This window comes from Drosophila biarmipes, chromosome 2L (genome assembly GCF_025231255.1).
Source record: "Drosophila biarmipes strain raj3 chromosome 2L, RU_DBia_V1.1, whole genome shotgun sequence".
Classification (NCBI taxonomy): domain Eukaryota; kingdom Metazoa; phylum Arthropoda; class Insecta; order Diptera; family Drosophilidae; genus Drosophila; species Drosophila biarmipes.
Window position 1 is genome coordinate 12,025,947 of NC_066612.1, and position 10,624 is coordinate 12,036,570.

The 10,624-nt window shown below is 43.1% G+C and overlaps 1 protein-coding gene and 1 long non-coding RNA gene across 3 annotated transcripts; one reads left to right on the forward strand and one right to left on the reverse strand.

Annotated features, from left to right (window-relative positions):
• The first annotated feature begins 545 nt into the window (after positions 1-545).
• Positions 546-4,581, forward strand: LOC108032454 (uncharacterized). 2 transcript variants are annotated; one of them, XR_007763347.1, is made up of 2 exons: positions 546-796; positions 4,344-4,581. It is a non-coding gene; the product is annotated as an uncharacterized LOC108032454 (long non-coding RNA). The 2 variants fall into 2 exon arrangements; XR_006368322.1 differs by lacking the exon at positions 4,344-4,581 and adding an exon at positions 850-1,224.
• A 269-nt stretch (positions 4,582-4,850) lies between these two features.
• On the reverse strand, positions 4,851-7,635 carry LOC108032408 (uncharacterized). Its single transcript, XM_017106228.2, has 6 exons — positions 7,394-7,635; positions 6,998-7,339; positions 6,627-6,909; positions 6,328-6,566; positions 5,574-6,272; positions 4,851-5,468 (listed from the first exon to the last, which is right to left on the reverse strand). Exons 1-6 carry the CDS (start codon positions 7,552-7,554, stop codon positions 5,366-5,368), a joined length of 1,827 nt encoding a protein of 608 aa, XP_016961717.1. The 5' UTR covers positions 7,555-7,635; the 3' UTR covers positions 4,851-5,365.
• Between the last annotated feature and the right edge of the window lie 2,989 nt (positions 7,636-10,624).

A 10,624-nucleotide genomic window follows, 5' to 3' on the forward strand; every position in this document is an offset into this window, starting at 1 on the left:
ACTTTTCATACCACCTTAATGTAGGCAAATATGCCGAAACTATTCCAAACGGTCACGCTGAACAGTCAGGTGTGTGTATTGGCTTTCAGGCGGCTGTCTCAGCTGGGGTAAAGGGTGCCTGTCCCAACTGGAGAGGTGTCTCGGGTAGGTACCAATACAAAACGGGTAAGAGTAACCGGTAACGGTTACATTATTTGACTCGATTTCAGAATCACTTTGAATATATTCTTGTTTAACTACTTAACTAAGCGAATCGGAAGCATTTATGAACAAATTGTGGTTCAAACTAAAGTTAAACCTGAAAAGTGAACTTGTTTCCCAGAAGAAAAAATCTTCTATTAAGTTTTTTTGGGTATTTCGAATTAACTCAGTACGCAAAATTCGCCATGGACCCAATTGGCAACCTTGTGACTATGTTATATAACCATCTATAATTGCTTTAAGCTCAGCAATTGAATAAAATATGTTTTTTTTTTTGGTATTTCGAATTAACTTAGTACGCAAAGTTCGTCATGGACCTAAGTAACAACATTGTGAATCTCTCATATAACCATCTATAATTCTTTTTAGCTCAACAATTCTATTAAGTTAAGGTATTTCGAATTGATTTTGTACGCAAAATTCTTTCATCTGGTATATATTCATCTGACTTGAACGTTAGACTTAACATAAAACACTTTAGTAGCACGCGGAAACCAGATTAAGACGGTACAAATGGACTACAAAACAATTTTGGCTGCCGTCGCACTTGTGACTCTTTTCACATTGACATCCGCTCGTACTGGTCGCATCTCAGGTACTATCCTAAAACTTTAAATTAGCATTGCAATTCAATGTTTACCTTTGTAGACAAATGTGACGCTCCTCCTGCTTCCCTCGGGCGGTGCAAGGCCTCCGTTCCCGCAGTGACCTTCAAGGACAATAAATGCGTTGACCTGATCTATGGGGCGTGTGCAACGACTCTGAACTTCTTTTATTCAATTGAGGAATGCGATAAATCTTGTATAAATTATACATAAACACTTTAAGGCCTCTGAGGACGGCGTCCATAACATTCCCAAAAATAAACCTCTCCAGCTGCCGTTAAGTTTCTGACACTGCAAAAATGGGAATGAAACAAAAAACCAATTTTTTTTCTTTCTTCAATAGTTAACATTTTGTTTCGTTCGAATGAATTAGTTATTGTTTTCTTATTCAAAATAGAATAAAAAAATATATAAGTCATTTTATCAGTCTTTCTTAAGCAAATCCCAAGGTTTTAGGGATATAAAAAATATAAATTTGTACTCGTTACTCGTAGAGTAAAAGGTAGAAGAAGCCTTTCCGACCCAAAAAGTATACTCGTATGTATTCTAAGTCAGGATCATTATCCTAGTCCACATATCCTGTCCGTCTGTCTGTCCGTATGATCGCTTAGATCCCGAACGCTATAAAAGCTAGAGAGTTTGGATTTGGCTTGTAGATTCTTGAGTTTCTAGCGCAGCTCAATTCGCGAAAACTCTAGCACCTACAACCTTTATGCTAGAAACAACATTTTAACTGAAATTATTTGCTTTCACTTTGCTGTGCTTTTTTTGCGTGCCTTTTCAAGCCTTTGGAAATACTTACAGATTAGGAGATGGTTTTAAATTCATGTAGGAAATATACATTCTTTATAAAACATATAAGATTTAGGCGTTTGCTTATTATTGGCGCATTGATGACAAGCATCTTTAGAACGGAGTAGATAGTTTCACATTAAGTTAGTTTTGTTGAGCTCAGCGTCTAATATTGATCACTTCATTTTAAAAGGTCTGAAAAAAGTAACCTGAAACTATTGCCTATTTATGCGAAGATTGCCAGGCAAATATGAAAGTAAATAGAAAACCATTTGACCACTTGGAAACCTCCTACACAAACTAGGAGTAGGAAGGCCATTTTACGCGAGTATGTGCTATTACTCGCGTAAAATGACCTCTTGCCACGCCCTTTGTCTACGTGGAAAGCCCTAAAAGGCTGCATGCAGACACATAAATTGGACAGAATTCTCGCATAGAAAGGCAAAGGCAAAGGGCTCATGTGAAATCTCCCATAAATCTGGCGGCGCAGACAGCCCAAAATGGAGGCAACGAAGTGACCCAACAGGAAAACCAAAGATGTGGGTATGGATTGCAGGCGAACCTTTGGTATGGCAATGCATTTAGTTAACGGCGGGGCTCTTAATGGTTGGGTTCGTAGTACTGCGACGGAATGAAGACCCAGTTCTCTAATGTTACTAAAATAGATATAAGTTAAGCCAATGCCCCTGCCATCGGAACTCCATGCACTTCTGTCCGCAGTTGTGGACATTGACCAGCTGCGTCCTTCGAGCAGGCAGACCACGAAGTTCAACCTGTTGGGATATATGACATTCTTTAATAGTGCAACATATTTATATTTATTAACGTTGCTCAGCCAACTTAATGGTTATAAAACGTTGGGTAGAACAAAATTAAGGAACAAATTAACATGCAGAAATAACAGATTGGTGACTAAAAATTTGTATAACAATACAACAAAAACAATTCTATAACGTTCATTGAACCGACTGGAGTGCCAGTTTATTTGCTGGAAACAAGGAGGTCAATGGCTAAGGATTCATTGGCTTAAGCAATCAGTTGAGCTTCCTAAGCTTAGCTGGACATGTAGCAGCTATTTTAGTGGTTGCTGTTTCCAGGTGAGCCTCTTGTCCAGGATTAGGCCCAGGCATTGTGCCTGGGGTGATTGTGGGTTGGTGGCGTGGCCAGGAGTCCATGTTGTCTAAAACCAAAACCACAAAAGCAGAAGAAATTTCCATATCCGTCCTCCACAATGTATCCCCAGATTTCTTAATGGGGATCTTTCGGAGTGGCTGTCGTTTCATATTCCATAGGTTAAGTCCGTAAGGCTTGCTGGGGTCAGCATTGAGAAGCATCTTATCAATATATTCTCGATTCGCTTCATAAAGAAGCTTCTTAAGATCGTCTTCGGCTCGACGATATGCCCTTTTGTGGACTACATCTTGAGATCTCATATATCTGCAACGAAGTGAGCGTTTCAATCTTACCAGATCCATAACCTCAGGTTTTACATAAGCCTGAGGTGGATTGGAGGGGCTTGAAACTTGTCCAGATGTTGAGGATTCGGCAGCTGTATGGATGTTCCGGACAAATAGCACGGCGCCGTTGATGGCGTCAGAAGAGCTTAAGACCATATTAAGGTTAACAAACCAGTTGATTTTTTCTTGAAAGCGTGGGAGGCTCGCATTTCGAGGAACGATGCAAGGCCTGCGAATTTAACTAAAAGTGGAATGTGACCAGAGCTTAGTTCAAAACTTTCTGAGATAGAGAAACACTCAGGCCGAATCCCTTTGGTTGTAGGGATAATTCGTAGATCCTCCGGTTGCAGAGACCTGGACATTTGACCGTTGAACAAAGCCTGCTAGAGCTCTTCCACAGGTGGTTGAGTTACGAGACCTCCAAGCCCGATGGTGGTGAGCATTCCAGTCACCTGCGATTATAAATTTAGTTCCCAGATCGTGGAAGTTTTTCAAAATCGTCAGCTGAACATTGAAAGTTTGGTGGGCAGTAGACAGACGCAGTAGCTATTTCACCAAGGTCGGTTTTTACTTTGATGGCAACACATTGAACATTTGGGCTTTGTACACTTTAACAAGAAAACAAGATTGAAAACAAGATTTACTTAAGCGAATAAGAAAAAATAATATTATTTCTATGAAAAGGGAACGCATACGCGAGTTCCTCGGCTATCAGATACTCCTCTCTCAGCTAGTCAAAGATTTCATAGAATCACTTCGAATATATTTTTGTTTAGAACTTAACTAAGCGAATCGGAAGTACTCTGACTATGTTATATAACCATCTATAATTACTTTAATCTCAACAATCGAATCAAATGTTTTTTTTTTGTATTTCGAATTAGTTTAGTACGCAAAGTTCGTCATGGATCTAAATACCAACATTGTGAATCTGTTATACAAGCATCTATAATTGCTTTAGACTCAACAATTTAATAAAATATTTTCTTTTTGGTATTTCGAATTAATTTTGTACGCAAAGATCGTCAGGGACCTATTTAACAATATTATGACTCTGTTATATAACCATCTGATATATAATCATCTCACTTGTACGTTAGTCTCAACATAAAAAACACTAGTAGCTCGCAGCAAACAGAATAAGAAGGTACAAATGGACTTCAAAACAATTTTGGCTGCCGTCGCACTTGTGACTCTTTTCACATTGACATCCGCTCGTACTGGTCGCATCTCAGGTACTATTCTAAAACTTTAAATTAGCATTGCAATTCAATGTTTACCTTTGTAGACAAATGTGACGCTCCTCCTGCTTCCCTCGGGAGGTGCAAGGCCTCCGTTCCCGCAGTGACCTTCAAGGACAATAAATGCGTTGACCTAATCTATGGGGCGTGCGCAACGACTCTGAACTTCTTTTATTCAATTGAGGAATGCGATAAATCTTGTATAAATTATACATAAACACTTTAAGGCCTCTGAGGACGGCGTCCATAACATTCCCAAAAATAAACCTCTCCAGCTGCCGTTAAGCTTTTGACGCTGGAAAATGGGAATGAAACAAAAAACCAAGTTGTTTTTTCTTGCTCTAATAGTAACAAGAAAGGAAGTTAGCTTCGGCAAGCCGAAGTTTGTATACCTTTGCAGTTATAGGAAGTAATCAACGTTAGTAACACCATATGAAATTTTAATGATTGTTGCTTGCTTAAGTTATATTCAAAAAAAAAGTATGTCACTATTTCTCTGACCCTTTCTTTACATAAATATGTAGGAAAAACACATTCTTTATAAAAAATATAAGTTTTGGAGGTTTGTTATATATTGGCACATCGATCACAAGCATCATTAGAACGGATTCGAAATTCACTTTGGATGGCTTGATAGTTTCCTATTAAGTTAGTTTTGTTAAGCTCGACTTCTAATATTGATCACTTCAGTTTAAAAGGTCTGGAAAAAGTAACCTGGAAACTAGTATTGCCATGCAAATATGAAACTAAGTAGAACATTTGACCACTTGGAAACATCCTACACAAACAAGAATAAGCCCAGAAAGTAAGCGTAAAATGACCTCCTGCCACGCTCTCTGTCTACGTGGAAAACCCAAAAGGCTGCATGCAGACACATAAATGGCCAGAATCCTCGCAACGAAAGCAAAGGGCGTCGGCTCTGGGCTCATGCGAAATCTCCCATAAATCTGGCGGCGCAGACAGCCCAAAATGGAGGCAACGCAGTGACCCACCAGGAAAACCAAGGATTTGGGTATGGATTGCAGGCGAATCGTTGGTGTGGCAATGCATTTAGTTAACGGCGGGGCTCTTAATGGTTGCGTTCGTAGTACTGCGACGGAATGAAGACCCAGTTCTTGGCCAAGTCGTTGATGGCCTCCTGCATCAGGCGGGACAATATCTCAATTATATGGCTGCGAACAGGGAAGAGATTAATACATTTATAATGGGCTTGTAGCTTGGTGGATAAAATGTTGACTGATTAAATTATAAAGAAGAAGGCTTAAGGTTTGGCTTACTTTCGATCAATTTCCGTCGTTGTCTCCGGAGGAATTGTGTCGTTCGGCGCTATCACTTGCTCGTAGGTCTTCACCACCTTCTGCCGCTTGCGTTCCGCGCTGATGCGCATGAACCTGGACTTGCTGAGATACTTCCAGAAGAGCTTCTCGAAAATGGTGATCCGCTGGTCGATGGCCATGCTCAGTTCGATGACCTCGTTGGAGGTGAGCTTGCTCTTGGCCACCAGTCGGGCGATCAGCTCCTTGCGCTCGGCCTCCTTTCGCTGCTCCTCGGTTGGCACAGCCGGGGGCGGAGGACCATCTCCCGATCCGATTCCCCCGCCTGCACCAGGTCCAAATTGTCCACAGGGCTCAGGACCAGCCGTGGGGTCGATTCTATCGCCGGGCTCCGTTTCCTCGGAGGTGTCTAGAGCGGGCTTCAGAGTGCTGCGTATGTTTAGGTGCAGATAGACGTGCTCCACGTAGCTGTCCTCCTTCCACTTCGGGTCGTCGATGGACTCGACCTCCTCCAGTTCCTGCTTGGCGATGAGGGTGGCACGGTCGAGGATGCGGTGCACCTCCAACACGATGGGAATGCGCCGGAAGTGCACCAGTCGCTCGCACACGGACACCTTGATCTCGCACAGCTTCGAGTGGTGGCCCTTGAGTCGGAAAATGGGCGGATTGAATACCACCGCGAAGAACTCGTTGATAATGTAACTAAAATAGGTATAAGTTAGGCCATCTTAAGTTGGCTAATACAAGGATGTCTTGCCTCTGCCATCGGAACTCCATGCACTTCTGTCCGTAGTTGTGGACATTGACCAGCTGCGTCCTATCCTCCCGCAGGCAGACCTCGAAGTTCAACCTGTTGGGGTATATGACAATGAGGAAGTCGGCACACTCACGCTCCTTTAAGGGCATATCCGTCTGCTCCTTTTCGTCTGCCAGGACTCCTCGAGCCTTGATCTTGTAGCGGGCCTTGATATTATCAAAGGACATGACAATTTCCGCCTGCAAAGGATGCGGGAGCATATATCTGAATAATTTTAAAAAGAATATCTAAGATTATACCTCGTTTTCATAGTCCAGGGGCCGATAGTCCACTAGGAGGGGCCACACACTCTGTCGGGGAACAGTGAGATTCATATTGAGCAGCTTGAGACCCCGATCCCTCGAAGCGAACGAGAACGACAAGTGCGACATGGTTATATTCTGTACCCACAATGGCTGCGTTATATGGTAATAGTTTTTTATGTTCACTGGCAGCAGCTCTTTGGTGAGAAGGCACTTTTCGGGGTCGAAGGACGAGATCTCCAGGTGAAAGTGCCACAGAAACTTGCGTTTGTCTTCGGTGCTGAAATAATTTATTAAAATAACTTGTTTACTGAAGAAACATGTAATTTTCTAAATACATTTTTCTGCTTTTATTTGCGATAACTTACTGAACTTCGTAGGTGAGCAGGTGTTCGCCGTAGAGGAAGAAGTAGGCCGTGACAGTGAGGGCCACCACTTCGTCTGGTTTGATGGCCAAGATCTCCTGGTTGATGTGGAGCAGTCTGCGGTGCGGGCAGTGGAATAGCTGGCGAAACTGGTTGAATCCAACTTGGGTCTGCAGGGGCTGGCAGTGGCAATTCTGGATCCTTTTCAGGGTCAACGTGGCATTCTTAGGGGAGAGGTTGCGCAGCCAAAAGACCATCTTCAGGGGGTGACTGTGGATCTGACGGATGGGAACTGAGAAGGTGTGCTCGTGTTCCACGCGGTTAGAGCGCAGCTTTCTATTCAGGCTGCGTAGGGAAATAAAAAGTCTGTCAATGTTCAATAGATGGCGTCCATCTCACCCCGCAATGTCGAAGCTCTCCCAGTAGTAGATCTTCAGGATGGGCGGTCGGATCATTGTCAGGTTCTCCACCATCAGCTTCTGGTAAATGGGCGGCGGTTGGATTCCGCCGCAGGGCTTCTTCTCCGGAACAGCAATGTTAACCACAAGATCCTCTTCCATTTTCAACTAGAAAATATATTATTGCAGCCAGACAGTTACACACTCAAAAAATGTTGCCTTTTACTATAGAAAGTTTTCACCTGTCATAAAAAAAGTTTAAACTTATAGACATAAGGAGAACCCACCCCGATAAGTTCTTAAAATACAAATCGAAAATAGATCAACAACCAGGATGCAACTTAAGTTCTTGAAAAACTATGATGCTGTTTTTTATAATACCAGAAAAAGTTATCATGCTCTCTTTTATACTTCCTTATAAGCACTCTTTGTTGGGCCTCCTGCTGTTTGATTAAGGAATAAAAACCATGGGCAGCCGTGAAATGCAAAGCGAGAAGGTGAGTGGGGTAGCGAGCACACCTGTGCGTGTGTGTGTTCCTCGATAATCCTGTGTGCAATTCGTATTTGTTTGCGAATTGACAAAGTGCCAAAGGCCAAGTGGGCGGTCGGCAAAAAAGAGCAAGAAAAAGACATTAGTGGCTCGGTGGAAAACAAACCTCCTGCTGAGGAACAAAGTCCCACCCACGCACACGTCTTGCCCCGGTATTCTTGCATGTGTTGGTATGTGTCCAGGTGAGGCATGTGTCCTTGCACCTGTGTGCGTTCGGGTGTGCAGGTGAGCATGTGCGACTGCCTGCAGTTGAGCTTCATCGAGAAAACATCGTTTACAGTTAGTGCGCCGACAGTGGCAAAGGTGAAAGACCAACAGCAATTATGGTACAGTGGAGCCTTGTGAACTCCGCCACTAAAAACTAAATTATGAATTTGCAGAAACTCAAAATAAATGATATAGTCCTACCATATTTAACTAATTTCAAACCAATGTCTTTATCAGGAAGTCATGTTTTTGATCTACAAAACAGTGAAGAGTTTAGAGTTTCGAAAACCATATTTTTTGTATCACAACATTTTAAATACATATGTTAAAGTCCCAGGAACTAAAAGCAAAATAAAATTCATATTGGCCAACCAAACTCTGTCCATTGCTTTTTCAATCCCAAAAGAAAAATATATTAATAGTGAAGCACATTGACTGATTTCCATCTGATTTAAAAAAATCAGGGAAAATGATTGCTTTCTACTACTATCCTGTTTGCATTGTTTTTTGTCTTGCGGGACACATCTCAATTGCAGTTGATCGGTTTTCGCACTTAATGTCCACTGTCCTGACAGCAGCTACAACCTGTGTGCATCAATCACAACCTTTGACAGCGTCGCTGCCACGCTTATCAGTCATGTCCGGCCAGCCCCGCCCACTTGTCACCCGTCTGCACCCATCCAGCCACCGCCCGCCACCCATCATCAGCAATCTGGCATAACAATGGTGGAAAATGGTCTATGACCAGAATACAGGACTACAGGAATCCGAGAATACAAGGCAGCTGCAATTGTCGGCGCCTTTCCATCTTGTTGCTCCCCGACGAGTCCTTTTTGCGGGGAGAAAGTCGCAGTGTTTCACTCGTTTCCACGTTGCATTCCACTCAAACCGTTTGCGTTTCCACGCGTTTCAGCTCAGTGCCTCGGCGGCGACCAACTTTATGTTTTAAGCAAATATTTTGTATCCTTTTTTTGGTGTGGATGTTGCACGAACTGTTGACCAGCGACAACTTGTTGGCCAATTGTTGTGGTTAGACTTTGCGATGCCTGCGGTTGGGGCTGTGGCTTGGGGATTTCGGGGGGAATGCCACTGGCACTGAGCCCCTTGATGGCTCAGTCAACTCCTTCAAAGTGTCGCTGGCTGTGCATAATTATGGCTTAATGTGCAGCTTGAAGCGGGCCCAACTAATTACTGCAACAAACTCTTCTTTTTGCTCGTACTTTTTTTTTTTGGCAGAGTTCACATGGCAATTAAAAACTTTTTATGCAAGACATTTTTTACATTACCCCTCGCCAGGTAAACTTTGTCCCCATACCTTGAAATATCAGCAGTTATTGTTGTCCCTCCACCTCCATCTGTCGCGCTTCATTATTGAAAATCACTTAGAGCGTGAAGTGGGGAAAAAGATTTTCTCAGCCAGAAGTAGGGGTAGGGGTCTGGGTAGCCCCTTGGGAATTAGCAGCGAAAACTGCTTAAGCCAGATTAAGTGGCGTTTTCAAAGAACTTAACTTCTCACTTAAAGATACTACATTATTGAGCTAAAGTGCTGGCGAGGTTAAGCGACTTTGAAATCGCTGATTCATTTAGATAGAACTAAAAATGTATTTCCAAAGAATACCTTTTATTTATGACCCTCAAGCTAAGTGTAGTTCTAAGACATATTACTTTAAATACCCTCTTTCTCTCAGCTACTTAAATGTATTTGTTTTGTTTAGAATTTAATTGCTCATAGAGTTTTCTGTGCAATCGCATGTGTTGGACTGAATCCAAGTGGTTTTCCCAGCAACAAAAGGATAGATAGCCGGTCTGGGGAGGCGCCATCGCAGGGGGCGTGGCAGTCACTGACACTCAACATCCGCTCTTGCCATTTCCATGTGAATGCCCGGGGAAAGTGGCTGGGGATGGGGTAGAGAAATTAAGGAGGAGAAAGCGTCAGAAGAGCAAGAATTGCCAGGCCACAAAACAAAGCGATACAGTGCGAGGGGCGGGGGGATTTTTGGGGGCGGGGAGAGGGTCCTTTCTGTTGCTGTGGCTGCTGCAAACAATTATTGTTATTCCAATTGAAATGCAGCGCTCACCCAGCCCCCCAACTTTCCATCTGCCCCTGCAATCGACCATCTCCAGCCCCCTTCCGACCGCAGTCCTGTGGCCTTTGTAGAATTGCTATCAAAATTATACACCTTGCAGCAATGAACGACGGGCGGCGGGCGAAGGGGGTTCTGTTGAGTTCATTGTAATGCAAATTACGTATACGCCCTGGTGCAACTGCAAACTGGACGAACCTCCCGGCCAGCCCCGTGCCACCGGTTATTTCTGTTTGTGTCCACGTGTGCGTGCATATTTTTGACCCCTTCCCATTGTCAGAGCTGGAAAAGTAATAATAATGAAAATATAAGATGCTTTTGAGCTGGCTAGGTGGACATAGAAATGCCTGCTCAAGGATCCTAGAAAAATGCAATTAAAACATTGAGCAGT